The sequence below is a fragment of the Chaetura pelagica genome, unplaced genomic scaffold (genome assembly GCF_000747805.2).
Source record: "Chaetura pelagica isolate M959 unplaced genomic scaffold, ChaPel_1.0 scaffold177, whole genome shotgun sequence".
Classification (NCBI taxonomy): Eukaryota; Metazoa; Chordata; class Aves; order Apodiformes; family Apodidae; genus Chaetura; species Chaetura pelagica.
In genome coordinates this window covers 1,182,496-1,199,224 of record NW_009953803.1, presented here as the reverse complement: position 1 = coordinate 1,199,224, position 16,729 = coordinate 1,182,496, and the positions used below count along the sequence as shown (strand labels likewise).

General features: G+C 44.2%; 1 protein-coding gene across 1 annotated transcript in view; it reads left to right on the top strand.

The window, feature by feature from the left end:
* The first annotated feature begins 142 nt into the window (after positions 1 to 142).
* Positions 143 to 16,729, top strand: part of NR3C1 (nuclear receptor subfamily 3, group C, member 1 (glucocorticoid receptor)) — a 56,578-nt gene continuing 39,991 nt past the window's right edge. The window contains exon 1 of the mRNA XM_010001231.1: positions 143 to 1,322. Coding sequence (XP_009999533.1) covers positions 148 to 1,322 — 1,175 coding nt within the window. The 5' untranslated portion in view covers positions 143 to 147. The remainder of the gene's footprint in view (positions 1,323 to 16,729) is intronic.

Sequence of the window (16,729 nt, the reverse complement as noted above, 5' to 3'; positions counted from 1 at the left end):
CAGTTTGCAGCTGGATTTGCAGAGCAGCTCAGTTGGGTTCACCAGGCTAATGATTTTAGACCTTTTTCTTTTTTAAGCTATTGTTAAAATATCTTTGCTGTGCTGACTTCAAATGCTTCTGATCTTTTTATAGCTAATGATAAAGTAATGGAATCCAAAGAACTGCTTAACTCGTCAGATCAACACGAAACAAGGAAAAATGCGCTCGGCAGTACCAAAGCAGGGATCCTAATGGACTTTCACCCACCCTTCAGGGGTGGAGCTTCTGTACAAGCCCCTGTGTCTGCATCTCCTCTCCCCACGTCTTCTCAGTCAGATTCCAGCCAGCAACCTGCTTTAGCTGACTTTTCAAAAGGATTAGTAAACAATGTGCCTCAGCCAGACCTTTCCAAGGCAGTGTCGCTCTCAATGGGACTGTACATGGGGGAGACAGACTCAAAAGTGATGGGAAACGACCTTGGATTTTCGCAGCAGGGCCAAAGCGGCATCTCCTCTGGAGAAACAGACTTCAGGCTCCTGGAAGAGAGTATTGCCAGCTTGAACAAGTCCTCGAGCCTGGCCGAGGACTTGAAGGGAGCAGGACCTTCTGAGGCACCTCTGGAGCTGGATTTCCCGGGCATGGCTGGCCGCAGCGGCCCCTTGGAGTCGGGAGCTGCAGTCCCAAGCCAGGTTGGCTCGAATGGTGGCAACTTGAAGTTGTTCCCTGAAGACCAAAGCACCCTGGATATTCTCCAGGATTTAGAATTGCCACCGGTGTCGCCTGGCAAAGAGCCCAACGGGAGCCCCTGGAGGCTCGACCCGTTGCTGGATGACGGGGGCTTGCTGTCCCCTATATCTGCAGATGATGTGTTTCTCCTGGAAGGAGGTCTCGGTGAAGACTGCAAGCCTCCTGTTTTGTCTGACACTAAACCTAAAGTTAATGACTGTGGTGACCTTTTACCCAGTTCCAAAATGCCAATGCCTCAAGTGAAAACAGAAAAGGAAGACTTCATTGAACTCTGTACTCCTGGCATAAAGCAAGAAAACATGGGCCCAGTGTATTGTCAGGCAAATTTCCCTGGGTCTAATCTGCTGGGTACTAAAGTCTCTGCCATATCTATCCATGGTGTCAGTACCTCTGGAGGACAGATGTATCACTATGATTTAAATACTGCATCGCTCTCTCAGCAGCAGGATCAGAAACCAATCTTTAGTATCATTCCATCTCTTCCTGCCGGTTCCGAAAATTGGAATAGGCGCCAGGGATCAGGGGATGAGACGTTAGCTCCTTTGGGAACGCTCAACCTCTCTGGCAGACCTGCTTTCTCCAATGGCTATTCAAGGTAATTAGTTTTCATTGCTCTTTATTAAAATACTACAAGTGTTTTCAGCGCAGCCGTGTGCCTGCTGGTTTGTTTGGGTCTTTTTCCTTCTGAAGTTGGTCCTGCCTTTTCCGTTTGTTAAGTATCCCTGGCTGATCAGACACCTCTGGTGTGTTTTTATTCCATGTTACAGTAGCAACTTTAACCAAGTACTGGGCATTGGTATTGAAGGGAGGAAAAGAGGAGGGGAGCTGATATGCTTTAAAAAGAAATAATAATTTAAAAATGTCTAAGAAACAACCTAGAGGGAAAATGGAGTACGTGGTGGACAGATCTGTGCACAGGGGAGTACAGAGGGAAGTATTTAGGTGTGTGCAAAAACGACTGCATTCTCAGGTGTTAGAGGATCAGTCACTGTGTGTTGGTTCTTGGTTTGTTTGGGTTTTTTCTTCGTAGTGTTACTTAAATGTTATGCACAAAAATAACTTGGTTGCTGGGTAAAATTCTGGGATTGCCTTTAAGCTGAACTAGAGGTTTAGCTTTGCTTGGTATTGCATTTACCTTACATGGACAAGAAGATTCTGGGTAGGAAATACTCATCAGTTTGTTTAATAACTGCATTTAAAGAGCTAAGAATATTTGCAGTAAGATTTAAACATAACTGCAATTTAACTCTTACACAGAAGTGTGGAGGAGGGCTTGTCCAGGGGTGGTTTTCTGAGAGCAGGGTGTTTCCAGGGAGCTGGTCGGTACGTATTTAGGTGACTTTGTAGTAGTGTTTTCTTCAAGCAGCTCACTGGTGCAGATACTGAAGAAAAACACTTCTGTGCCCGTGAAGGGAAAGCTGGCTGGGCACAGCCTTGGGGGGGTGGCTCTGGGGGCAGCCAGCGATGGTTCCCAGCTCAGGATGAACACCTTGTTGTGTGTTTCCCGCAGCTGCTCTTTGTTTGACACACGCTGACACGGCGGTGCCCGGGGTCAGCAGGGGAAGAGGTTTCCACCCTGTGTCTGTGGAGTCTGAGTTAGAAAATGGCTCTTTGAGTCCATGTGCGTAGACATGGTGATTGGGGAATTTTAATGGATTATCTGTTTTAAGCTTCATTTTTGTATTGCCCCACTGACAACTGGTCCCCAGAGTGTGATCCACTGGTCCTGGGGTTCTCTCCTCACATTCTTTGCTCTGGTTTCCCACGGTTGGAATGAGGTGTGTGAGGGTTTCTTCTTTGTTTCAGAAAGACAACTTTTAATTTTCTTTCATTCTAGATTTTTTCCACAGTCTTTGGTTTTTGTAGTGGAGATGTGGGTTTTCTTCTTTGAGGCATTTAGAACAATTTGGAGTGTAAGGAGTCCAGAAAGGAAAATCAGGATTTGTGTATAGATTCCTCTTTGCTATGTGAATATTGACTGTGCCTTATCATTTAATTTGTGTTAACCTTTTGCATTATCAGTCTAACTTCTGTGTTGGTTTTCCTTTGCTTCATGGGGTTTGTTTTGTTGTGTATCTGCAATGGCAATCATGATGAAATCTGTATCTGTTTCTGGGTTTGGGAGGTGAATTTCGGTGACTGTTTAAGTAAGCAGATTCCTTGTAGATAATGGAAATGTCACTTTTGAGAATACTTCTCTAAAGTTCATGCATTGTTTTAATTTTACAGAACTATCAAGACAGAGCCAAGCAAATGGTTTACATGTAAATGTTTGTCTGGCCTTTGGGGAATTTCATAAACACCAGTTTTCCATACTGTGTTTCTGATCGTGTTGTGACGAAAAACCCACTGGAGCTACTCATGCATGCACAGTATATCTGATCTGGAGTGAAAAGGACAGCAGTGCTTGATGTTATCGGTGCTTTTGTGAAGCAATGCTGAGGAGTGAGCGTGTGTGCTGGGGAGAGCAGGAGGCAGGTGGCCTGGGGGAGCTGGCAGCAGCCCCCCAGCCCAGCCCAGCCCAGCAGCCCCCATTCCCGTCCCCAGTGAAGGAAGGAGCATCCTCAGCATCACAGGAAAAGGTTCTGCCTCTGCTGACCAGGGGGTTTTACCTTCAGGCTTCCTGCCAGGTTGTCTTACATTTCGTTGCTTTCTTTTGCCTTAAGATAATGGAATATTTTATATTTTTTTTTTTAAAAAATAATAATTTAAGGGATGTGTAAATAAGTTTGGGGCTCCTAGTTGTGTTTTGCATAAAAATTCACTTTTTCTGGCCTTTTTGAAAGCTGTTCTTACTTCCCAAGGATTTCTACACACTGAAACTACCCAATCCAATTCTAAAAACAATGTTGTTTGGCTTTGTATTTTAAAAAATGATTTATAATTAATAGAGGCAGCTCCATCCTCTTTCTGCAGTGTTTGACATAGTAATGAACCCTGGGTTTGAAGCAGGAGTTTTCTTTCTTCCTGAACCTTGTCAGAAATACTTGGTCTAAACTGGGTTAGTTTAAGGTGATGTATTCTGGATTTGTTTGTTTATCTTACAGAGGACTTAACAAAATTGGTATTTGTTTTAGAAACAAAGGAAGGACTGGCTTGCCAGGTTCCCATGGTCTTTTTTTTTTTTTTCCCTCTTTTTTTTTTAGGTACTGATTGTGTGAGGGGAAGGCTGGGGTTTTGAGAATTGGGAATTGTTCAACTTCAGTTTCCAATAGGAGGTGCTTCTAGGTTTGGTGGAATTATTTGACCCTCATAACATATTAAATTTATACTAAATATATGGGAAGAAAAGCTGCAGTTCTGTCCTGGTATTCAGGTGGTACTTTAAGTGACTCTTAAAGGCAAGTTTGTGAGCATGTAACGTCTGTATGGACATGTGCTCTTGAGTTGATCTCGTGTAATTTTTGAGTGATTTTGCCTATAAGGATAGCACAGCATGCTGGCTGAGACAGGGGCTACTAAGGGCTGAGGAAACTCGTCGATTTTCCTGTGAAGGATGGGAGATGTTCTGAAGTTAACAAGCACTAACTCCAGGGATCTGTGTGGTGGGAATGAACCAGCACTAGCCAGTGAGTTGCTGTCAGTGTCTTGGGGTGGTGGAAGAGTCTGTTGATGCATGTGCTGAGGGATCTGCAGCTCCCTGTCTCAGCAGGTTCCTGCAAAGAACAGGAACAGCAGCTCCATCAGGGGCAGCTCCAGGCAGGGCAGCTCCATCAGGAGCAGCTCCAGGCAGGGCAGCTCCATCAGGAGCAGCTCCAGGCAGGGCTGCGTGGGCCGGCTACCCAATGGGCACAGGGAGCCAACTGAGGATACAGTGAGTAGAGTAAAAGAGGAAGGAGAAATTGGGCTAACTGAGCAAATCTGCTGTAGATTTTCTTTATCAGAAGTGGGATAGTATCTGGAAGAGAAGTAAACCAGACTGAAAGCATTTGGTAAATGCTTCACTGAAGAATTAGAGGGTTTGTTGTTGTCTGTCTCTGGGATATGTTTGTGATTTATTACACGAACACCAGTGAAAATTGTTAAATTTCAAGGAAATGTTTTTAGCAACAGACACTCATAAGGCTCTTGTGTGGTATATACATTAAATCCATTGCTTGACTTTTTTATTCCTCTGACTTCCCTGAGCTGTGTCCTGCTGTGGGGGACGAGGAGCAGCAGCGCGGGGGCTGCTGAGCGCGCTTTCCCTTCGCCTGCAGCCAGAGCTTACAAGAGCTGGGCCCCACTGGCAGTGTTACTGCTTCTCTTATTACATTTGAAATCATTCCTAGTACTCGGGCTTGTGGGGGATAAGGATCATTAAGGAAGTTTAAGAAAGGGCAAGAGCTGAGGGAAGCCAGGAAAGAGGAGGAGAAGCTGGAAGGGGGAAGAAGTTTTGCTGATGGGTCCTGGCCCCAGAGCCTCGCTGCCAGGAGACACCTCTCTGCTGTCACTCTTTAACTGGGATTCCTCTTGGACTTGGATGTTGTACTAGAAGGAAAGGGAAAAAAGGGATTGTTTGCTAGAAATGGTAAAGGTCAGTTGTCCGTTTGTCTTGCTGCATTGTTTCAGCTTGGCTTTGGGCCAAGGCCAGTGGCTTGGCTCGGTTGGATGTAGTACTTGAAATGTTGTCTGACTCAGCAGTGTGTAATGTATGGTGCATATGGAAATATGTGTCCTTTTTAATAATTCTGCTTCAATATGAAAACCAGACTTGTTATTTGGAGTGCTCAGGGTTTCAATAGTCTATGTTGTGATTTGTCAGCTTAATGTAATGCTGCACTTGGGCTTTGAGTCTTGGAAACACATGACAAACACTGGAATTGTTTTGGCAGGAAGGGGGGAATCGAGAGTGCCCTGCAGAATGTGCTGCCAGACACCGTGGGGAGGGTCCTAGGTAGATGGTAGCTCATGTAAGATATAATCCACTTTTTCCAATTTCAGCTGATCCATACAGCTAGCTTACAGCTGAGTAGGTTTTTATAATTCCAACCTAAACTGTTAATTTCTGCTAATTTACTTCCCCTACAATGATCTCTATTTTAAGCCCAGTTGTAGCTTGTAAAAACACAAACTGTTTTTTATTGCCCGTTGCATTTTTTCATCCACCTTAAAAAATGGTTGAACTCCATTGTACTTTCCTGCTGCCAGTGAAAGCAGAACTACAGTTGAGCCAGCCTGTTCCCAAATCCTCTCATAAATGTGAAATACATGTGTTACACAACTCCTACATCATGTATTTACTGTGTTAAAGATGACTTGCACAGTGAGAGGAAGTGGCCTTGGACATGTAAATGTCCCTTTTTGCTTTGACTATTACTGCTCATTCTGGAAATGGACAAGTGGCAACAACTCTATATGTGTATATATAACCCAAACTGGAATTATCTCTACATATTAAAAGCTTACCAAGTCCTTCTCTCCTCCTGCGTCCCCTTTTCTAGCTACCACCTAATGGATGGGCCTTTGGGGGCTTCCTCTATTTTTTTAAATTCTTTTTTTTTTTAAGTGTTGACCAACTTCAAGTGGTGAAAATCACAGAGGAAGAACCTGGAACTGCTGTCTTGGATGTGATGCTTGTACCAAAGTTTGTGTTTACCTTCGTTACCCTTTGCAAAATTGTTTCAGAACACTTCACTGTCTCCTCCCAAGATGTAGCTCAGTGGAACAGATGCTGCCCTCATCACTTTGGCTCCTCTCATATGTTGATTGCAAAAATGTTAAGCCATGCTCCTTCGTATTTTCTTCATTATTGATAGACAATATTTAATTAAGAGGGCAAACTTACAACCCATCATCCTCTTATTGTAAACTGGTCTTAAAAAAAAATGAATAGGTTTATTTTTAAATATTTAATAGTCTGTGGCTTCTGGATCTCTTCTGAGTACTTTTGAGGGCTCCATTGTTGGCACTTCATTGCATAATGTGAGTTGGAGCTGTTTTCTTAGGACATTTTGTTTAAGCTCTTTACCACTGGCCTGAGAAACACCCATTCTCACACCACTGGATGTTACGATCAGTGTCCTCCCCACAAGCCTTGCAAGAGGAGAGCAAGTACTCAGCAGTCAGAAATGTGCCTGGGAGGAAAGGAACATATGTTTCCTGGTACTAACTTTTCTCCTCTAAAAACCCTTGCTTGTGGGGTATGGCAAGACAGGATTCTGCCTGCGTTGGTTTTCTGGGGCAGCTGCGGAGGGGCTGAGCTGGTGCAGCTCCCTGGCCTCGGCCTGGGGGAGCAACATGCCCATCCAGTCCTGTGTCCAACCCACGGTGTGAGTGGTGGGAGAAGATTTTAGAGCTGTTGTTGCAACTGTCTTGGTTTTGTGTCATTAAAATAACTGGAAGCCTGTTGCATCTGGCATACGGAAATGAACTTTAAAACGCATTCATGAATGATCAACTTTTAACTGTTCTAAGAAATACAGAAATGGATGTGTGTGCAACAAGGTAGTTTCTGGGAAAAATATTTAACTGAACAGTAAGTTCACTGGGGAAGAGACCCAGGAGGCTTGTTGTGTTAAGCTCCCTTTGGTTTTACAGCCTTTGTCTCCCAGAGTCCAGCACTATATGTATATTTTAATCTTTACTGACATGTTACTGTATTGCATTGTTGCACGTACAGATTATTCATCATGTCACCACAGCAGTTTTCTGACAGATTCATTATCATACAATATCCATTTATAATACAGGCTTTGCTTAAATAACAAAGATACTCATAGACCAGGAGTTAATCCTGTTCTCACTGCTGGGTTCTGGAAATAGTAGGCAGATGCTGTCAGTGGATAACCTCATCCTCATGGGACAGGAGTGAACCAACACAGCTGGGACAGATGACACAAAAGAAGAAAAAAACTATTTCAGCTCATTGTCTTGTCACTGAGTTCACATCAACTAGTTTCAGATATCTATAAGAAACAAATACACTGAAAAATGACAGTCACTTTGCCCATATGTGAGGGTGAGACAAATTGTGAGCATAGCTTTGCTGGTCACCTGTGAAGGAATCTAAGCAGAGTGTGAGCTAAGCAGAGTGTGAGCTGCCCAGACTGTGCTCTGTCCATGTGTTGGAGCACTTAAGTGTCACAGAGTTCATTAGGAGGGATCTGAAGGACCCTGGACATGCAGCTCTTGCTGCCTTTCCACAGGGTTACTGGGAGGTGCGGGTCGTCCCCCATGTGTGGTAAGTCCAGCATCTCGAGTTGTGGTGGTTACTGGAGGGGCAAGTGCTTCCACAACTAAGGTGGTGGGTTGGGAAGGCCCTTCAGTGCAATTACTTTGTCCATCCTGAAGGTTTTTCTTCTTACCTTATTGTCACTACAAAGGAGGTGTAATGCTGTGCACATGCCTCCCCTGACTCAGCTTATGCTGATCTTCTCCATGGCGTTTTCTGCCAGAATTCCTGGCTGAAACAACATCTTCCTGCCAGCAAGCTGGGCGCTGTATTGCCTGGGATGCAGCTCTCCAGACTGTGACCAAAGCTCATCCCTTCACCTGCCTGTCACCTGCCTGCCCCATGTGTCCCAGCAGAGTGTTCTGGCAGTGGAGGTGAGGTGTACCTGCAGCTCCTGCCCGGGGAGAGGTGATGCTGGCAGGCACGTGGGGCTGCCTCGTCACAGAGGTGATGTCTGTTGGTCTTGCTGGTCTTATGTGACACTGAAGTTTTGGTTCCAGGGCATAGCGTTACTTACCCAGGATGTCATGTAGGAAATAATGGTTCCTTAAATCAATAATCGCTGCAGTTGTATTGGAGGGAGTGGTGTTCTTCAGAAGCCATCTTGATATCTCTGTGGAAGTTTCTCACAAGGAGGCAGTAGCTTGGCTCACCTCTGGTGAGGTGAGAGGGGCATGAGAACAGAGTGTCTGTGGTTGGAAATCTTGTGACATTTTTAGAAAATGACTTTTTTTTGTTTTGGATCAGAATCCTATGGCTCCTTTCTACTGTGTGAATTGTGCATGACAGGAGAGGGCTTCGCTTGCTCTCCTCTTCCCAGCTGGACATTTGGAAAAGACTCTGCTGCTTGTGGTGTGGGGGCATCTGGCCTGACTTTGGCTTCAGCACATTTGTGAGCTCTGAACCATATGAGATGTGTCTAAGCCATGCCTTCCCATGCCGTCATAACCTACTTTTGAGACCACAAGTGTGAAGTTCTGGGTTTCTTTGTGATTTTTCTTGCCAAGCTTCAGAAGGGCTGAGAGCTGGGACTCTGGTATCTGTGACAGAAAAGAGCAGCTGACACAGTTTATTTTTGTTGTCATCGCTTGAAGAACCTGCTTGCCTGGTCTGCTTGTAATTGTATGTAATGATGGAGTAATAGGGTCTGGTAGGAGTTGGTGAGGAAGGGGAGCTGTGCCAGCGTGGTGCTGCTTCGTGGTGGAGCATCTCTGCATCAGATCTGGGCAATTGTGTGGTGACACTGGGCTTTGGGGCTCCGTGCTCTCCTAAGCTGTTTGTACCTGCCTTTAATTCCTTCACTGACACTTGAAGAGTCGAGAGCACATGGGGGTGGCTGTGAACGAGGTTGACTGTCAAATCCTTACTTGGTCAGGACAGGACTGTGTGATCTCACATTGCTGAGAAACGCGGAGTGGGATGTGCCTGGGGCACCGGGGTGTGGAGAAGGGGCTGAGGGTGAGGGCTTATGTTCAAAACACAGGAGGTGGAGAAGTTCACAGTGGTAGGAGGCTGACTTACCTTTACCTGAGCTCTGAAAGCTGGGGGGTCCTTTAAAATGGACTAGAGAAATTGTTTTGGTTTTTTACCTGAAGTACCATTAGAAGCAGAACTGTTCTGTTGTCAAATTTTAATTTCTGGAATGTTTTAAGATCTTCATAAGGAAACTCTAAAGAGGGAATAGTTCACTAGTAGTGAATTATTTTTAGTCTGCTGTTTTCATTTAGTTTTTTTAGTGATGAACTCTGAAAGATTCCAGAGGAAAACTGCTGTGATGACACTGAAGTATTGCACCACTTTTTCTTAACTGTTTAATTTCAGTAAAAGGAATTACTTCATTTAGCTCAGTAGGATTAGGTCTTATGAATATGCCAAAATATTGAAGATAGACTTGCTGTGAAAACAGTGGTTTAAAATTGAATAAAATATAAAGAAAGGAAAAGTGAAAGGTCATCAAGTTGTACCTACTTGAAAACAAGCAAGTTTGTTTTCACTACCTTACTGGGATTTCCAAACACACACAGAATAAAATCTAATTTGTAAAGATCGATGGTATGTCTGTTTTGCCCATTAATTTTATAAATTATGTAATCCCATTTTGGAGGAAAGGGGAGACTGACCAAACAATCCTGATATGGTTTAAAAGAAAAACGAACATGAAATTGTGTGCTCGCTCACTCTCCAGTATTTGAAGCAGCACAAGCTATGCATTAGAACCTGTGTCACACATACCTTCTCCCTTGGTGCTCTGTGTAGACAGAAGAGCTGCTGCTTTAATACACATCTCAGAAAAAGAGTTTTCTCTGGTCTATTCTACTTTGCTACAGCTCAGACCAGGCTTCTTAAAGGTCACTTGGCCATGCTGATTTCCGTGGGAAGTTATCTTTTTAAAAATCTGAGTCCTGCTCTGTTGTAAAATCCCTTGGTTTCATTTTCGTGTTGTTTTATCAATTCTGCCATTTTCTGAACTGACAAGGAAGCTATTCTGACACCTTCAACAAAACCAATCTAGCAAGTTTGGGAATGAATTCGCCTTTCATAGTTGGAGACGCCAAGTCTGTTCAAGTGAAGTGCCAGGTTATTTGCAAGTTAGGTGCATGATTTAATAAAAATGAATTCTAGCACTAAAACTCCTCATGTAAAATGTAAATGGGAAAACCTGAAAGCTTCGGGCTCTTTATTTTGAGTAGGAGAGCTTTCTTTTTATTTTAAGTGAGCAGTTAATCGTAGGATGCCTGCAAGATTGCATCTTAGTCACACACGAGATTTGACAGCTACTTTCCAACCAGAGCAACTGGTTTGACAGATGAGTGTGGACCTATTTTATCACTTTAAAGATTCTTCTTTAAAGACTCATTTAACACATTAAAGGTTGGAACATCTGATATTTTATGAAATAACTATCAGGAGGTTGGAATACTGCTGACAGTCCACTTGTGCCTTCGTTTGTTCCACCACGCAGATGAGGACGGTGTGGCTGAGCTCCGCAGCGTCCCGCTGGGAGGGGGGAAGTGGCTTCTGTGTCTATTCCTGGCTGACCCCAGCCTAGAAACCAGGGAAGAGCTTTAAAGGAAATGCAGCATTTAGCTCTTCAAGTCCTTCCAAGCATTTGTAAGTGCTACCAGCTCTGGCTTCCTGTGTGCAGCATTTCAAGATGTGGGTGTCTTAAAGTCACCCTCCTAATTTAAAAACTAAGCAGAACGTGTACCTAGCAAGGGAAGCCCTGAAGCTTCATGGAAATAGAGGGCAAAGCTGAAATTCCAAATGTTCAAAAAAAATATCCAAAACATTCTATTTCAACAATCACAGAGGTGTTTATTTCCCCAACACTTACTGCTGGTGTCTTGAGGGACATGTTTAGTGTTTTGGCCCATTCCTTGAAAACAAACCTGAGGGGTGGTTGGGTTTTGTTTTGGTTGGTTTGTTGTTAGTTTTGTGGGTTTTTTTTAATCAGGGAGTCTCTTTCCAGATTCTGCATTAAAAAAGGGAAATAAATTCAAGGAAGTTTTTTCTTTGCTTTTGTTTTTTCCTGCTTGAATTTATTTGCAATGGTTCTGCTTTTGTGAAGATGGCAGAACTCCTTGTGTGTGCATTGGAAGATGAAATAATCACTTACTTAATAACGTAGACTGAGCATTAAGGTGTGTGTCCCCACTGCCATGGGACAGTGATCTTCTGTGGGATGGGATCAGATTTTTTAATTTGGTTTGGTGCTATAATCAAAAGATCTGTAGAGTTCTAAAACCCTTAAAAATGCAGAAGGTGTTTGGGTGCCATAGAAGACTGCTGGTGAGTTTGGAGTATCTCTTCTAAACATGCAGAACTCACTGAGCAATGCCTGATGTTTGGGTGCTAACTGTAAGGTAGATTTTTCTAGACTGTGTTTGAAATCCCAACGCTGTTTTGGCAAAGGTGATTTACTGACATATTGTAAGAAACCCCATAACTAAACACTAAGCTGTGTCAGGATTTTTATGGGGTGAAGAAGTTAGCTTCCACAGACTATAGAAGAGTCCACAACCACATTGATGGCTTTCTATTCCTGGGAGGTTTCTGTTTCAGTAGGGTTACATCTTTGCTACCCCAGCATTGGGTCATCAGCTGCATCAAGCTCTCCTTGCTGGATCTGGCATGTTTGGTGCAGCTCGTGTGAGAGGTACTGAAAGTCCATTTGTAGCTTAACAAGGAAAGATGGACTTCCAGACTGGGTTTGAAGGGATGCCAGGAGCTGGCTAAAGAGGATCCTGGTGGAAGAGCTGCTTTGCTGTCGCCAGGACAGGGCTGCTGAGTTAGGAGAGACAGGAGGGAGCAAGCCAAGTCCAGTGTGCAGACGATTGTAAAAGAGGGAACTACATTTAAATGAGGCAATTGGCTTAAAAAGCAACACCTCCCCCCCAAAAAAAATAAAAAGCCAAAACTGGAAGAAGCAACACCAACAATGAGAAACCACTGAACAGCTCTGCAGTTGACTAAAATGATTGTGTAGCAGCAACGTGTGGCTTTGTGACACACTGATCCCTCCAACTAGCTCCATTTAATTAAAAAAATAATAAGTAAAAATCAGCATTTTAAAATGGGGAAAAGCTTGCCTACCTGTGGGGAACAGAAATCCTGTAAAACATGTAAGGTCAACTGTAAGTAGAAAATGAGAGGGATGGAAAAAACAAGTTTGGGTGCTGGATTGGCAGGCAGCTCTGGGGTGCATGTGCCCGGGGGGCTGGGCAGGTCGGTGTTAATGAGCCTCTGGGCCAAGGTGACATTCTCCCAGGAGCCTGAAGGACCTGCCAGCCAGCAAAGGTGGCCTTGCCAATAAAGCAGCCACCCTGAGGGGCACCTGCTGTGAGCAACGTGGCTCGGCAGGGGCTGGAGCCCGGAGGGGTGAGTCCAACACCCGCCCTTGGCAGGGCAGCAGGTGTAAAGCTGTAAGGTCACCCAGCACGTGGGTTGCTTGGGAAGGAGCTGCCCTTGCTCCTGCGAGGAAAACACCACCTCGTCCCACCCACGTCCTGAGGTTCTGTGGGGTTCTTAGTGAGCCTGTGGACAGGAGAAACCCAATTGACCTGAATATATTTGAATATTTTTTTTTTGCTTTTAAGTCTTTGACAAGCTTCCTTGCCAGAGGCTGTTTAAAAAGCAAGAAACCAACAAAACCCGCCAGGTTGTCATGGAACTGGAAGAACGTTCCTTTTGTGAGCTGGAGAGCTGGTTAGAGAATAGGAAGGGAAGGGCTGGATTTAGCACTGGCTGTTTGGGATGAGAAGCCAGCTGCCTGGTTCCCTGCAGGTCACTGCTGCGGGGAGGCCTCTGGGTTGGTGGCTGTGGAGCTGTTCTGGTGAAGCATCGGGCGAGAAAGCTCCCCAGAAGTGCCACAGACACACGGAGGAGCCAACAGGGAAGCAGCCTCCAGCTAGGGAATAATGGAAGGTTGTGTTTCTGGGGAATATTATCTATACCTTGGTTCTGCGGAGCATGGAGCTGGCAGCTGTGCCATTCCTGGCTCGGCGCTGCCGCGGGAAGGTGCCCCAGGACTGTACCCCAGGAGGCATGAAGAGAAGGGGCTCTGTGCACCTTGGTGTGCTGGTGTCCCCAGTGCCCTCTTCATCCATCCCGTCCTGCCTGGGATAAGTTTGTCGTTTACTACCAGAACATTTTAGTTGGAGGTGTTTGTCTCCAGTGCTTTTAATCATCCTCAAATGTCAGCAAACTGAACGACAAAATGGAGGGGGAAAGACTTAGCAAAGCGAAAGCAACGTGTGATATTGTTAAATATCAGGGAAATTTCCCATGCTTGCAACGTCTTCCTGCATGTTTTTTTTCCCATTGTTAATATTGGTATATTCACATAGTCCCCCTGCCCCATGTGTTAAATTCCATACTTCATTTTGTCTTTAAAATTGCAAATAAATCAAGATAATTATAGGAAGCAAGCTATTCAAACTGCTGCCGGGGGAGACTCTGGCGTGCCTGAAAAGCTGCCCTGTCCTGCTTTCACACTGTAGTCGTAGTTCCAAAGACATCTAAGAAATTAGAGTCTTCTATTATAAGGCTTGGTTACTCTGTCATATGTATTATGGTCAGTGACTCCCCCCAGCTGTTCCTGTTGTCACCCCACACACTTCAGATTGCTGTAGCAGCGCTGGAGAACGTTATTTTGGCTCCTGGGCTGCTGCCACAGACATGCCATCAAAAGCAGCCAGACCCCTGGTTTTGCAAAAATAGAAATTCTTTTCGCTGACATCACTGCTTTCTCTCCAACTTAACTGCAATTTATAAGTCATAGAATAAATATAAATTGAATAGAATTAATACAAACTTTTTACAAATCTAAGTGTAATATTTCCCGCGAGCACAGCATATCTTGTCATTCAGGAAACATCAGAAACTGACAGTGTTTTAGCTGTTCCAATAATTATTTATATTTATTTTCTAATAGCAAAGGCTGGTGCTCTTGTGTTTATGACTCTTTGCCAGGGAACATGGCTGTTTGTTGTTCCTTTCCTAGCGGTGCTTCCTGGTACTTTTGAATTCCTAGATTCAAAGGTACATTAAATCCATGGGGTTTTGCAAGGTGAGAAAATTGGCTGCCAGGAAGGAGCTTGTGCTCAGATACGTCAGTTATACAGTGGGAACTGGGCTTGGAGTGGGCCTGCAGTTGGGCAGGGGGACAGCAGCCTCTGGCCATGGGATCCCAGCAGGCATCCTTTCCCGCGCTGATCCCAGAGGACTGGCCAGATCCCTCTCTGTACATTCTCCTTGAGCCCAGCAGTGTTACTGCTGTACGTTTCCCACAATGATGAATCTCTACCAGTTTTTCCAGAATTGTAATTTTAGTGAGTAAAGCTGCTCTTGACTAGGCAGGGAATGATGTTGGGAGTCCTTCATTTATTTCTTCCCTGAGGATTTTTCCTAATTCTTTCTAAGCAGAAAGAGGCGTCGTGCAGATACTGCACAGTATAGTTGCCTGCACTGAGCCTTGCACAGCATGTGGAAAGTTTTGAGAGTAGTACAGACAAGCTGAGGGCTGGATGTGCATTGGTAGACGTTACAATGAGAATTGCTGACTTCTTCAGCTTGTACTTTGAAGAACCTTTCAATCCTGTAAGTGAGACCAGGCTGGGAGCAGCTCATGGCACCATCCTCACTGCATGTTGCTTCACTCCAGTGTGCATTGCTTGGCTCTCTTGCTCTTATTTCTGGAGCTCAGTCAAGTAGTATTCTGAGATAACTTCAACAGAAATATTTTTTTGTTTAAGTTAGTCTTTGTGCAGTCATGTCCTTACTGTAACAGTTCACATTTCATAGAAATGCAAAACCAGAGCTGTGTAACTCCACTTTCACAGCCATTTCTTGAGGAAGAGCTGTTGTACCTTTCTCCTGTCCCTGGGCTACCTGAGATCCTTTTGTCACAGCCCTGTCCTTTGGTCTGCATGTTTGGGTTTCTTTTGACTTCTCCAGCAGTGGAGTTCATGTTAGTTTGTCTCCATTATTTTTCGTTTACATTGCTGAATGAGGTGATTGCAAACTGGAAAACTTGATTGCTTTCCTCTTTCTGCAGGTGTCTGTGGTGCCATCTGCTTTTATTAGTGCTTCTGTAGCATTGATCTTCAAAAAACAGTCTCACCAAACTGCTGACATTTGCTGGGGGTTGCTGTAGTTATCGCCATCCTCCATCTCAGAAATATGTAACGCTCGTTAACTTTGACACATTCACCTTTTCTTTTGGATCTCTGAGTTTGTTGAGTCTCTACTTCCTATTTCTATTATCAGTGGCACAGTGAAGATAAGATCACTGTCAGTGTAACTTCTGCAGACAGGAGGAGGCTTTCCTTAGTTCAGGGCTTTTGGGTTTTGTATCCTTCTGGAAACTGTTGACATAAAAATAGTTCACAGGAATAAAAAACATGCAGAAGAATGTAAAAATTTGTACATATTTGTTCATATACATGTGAGAAGGGCAAGAGACAGGGGAGGAGAAGATAAGTTGGTAACTGGGGGGAGGTGGACCCAAAGCACGAGCTGTGTGTGATTTCTGCTCTGCCAGGCCTGCAGGCAGGTGAGCCCTCAGCAGGGTTCTGGGAATTCTCAGTGTAGAAGACCAGCCTTAAATTTGTAAAAATTAGGGTGATCATCAATTCAGAAAGTTGGAGTTATACTGGGCAGCCAGACAACATCATTTTTGCATATTCAACTTCCTCTGTCTCTTATTGATGCATAAATGCAAATGATAAGTGACCAAGCAACCATTTGCACAGTCACCTTCTGGACTTCCACAGAACTCTCTGAGCACTGTGACAAGGTCTTCTGCTTCTTTGTCTTCTACTGAGCTTGAACTGAAACCCCTCTGCTCCCTGCACTTCTGTATTTTGTATCTGTTTTTCTGAGCTGGAGAGTATTGAGGCATCCAGCTCGGCCACTTCCCCTGGTCCTGACACCGCAGTTGTTCCCTATGCCTCTTGTCTCCTTACATGTAACCTTTGACTAGTCCAGATTTCAGTTTTCTGCATGCAAATCTAGATTGTGCATTTGATAAAAAAGCAGTTTCTAGGTTTGCAGTTGCCAGGACAGGCATGTTGCAATTCACTTGATGAAGCGTTTTGGCCAATGAAAACTGCCCTGTTCCCATCCTGGTGATGCTTGTTTCCATTGTGTCACCAGCTGGCAATTAGTGAAGCTATATGAAAGTATTTTTTAAAGTTTTCAGAATGAAACTTCTATTTTATTAGATTAGAAAGTACATACAGAAGAACAGTGTTTGATACTTAATATTATTTGAAGAGGTAATGTGCCAGTTTTGTCTCAGACATGCAAATGTAAGACAAACATTTTGAGTCATGGGTTTGAAGTCCACT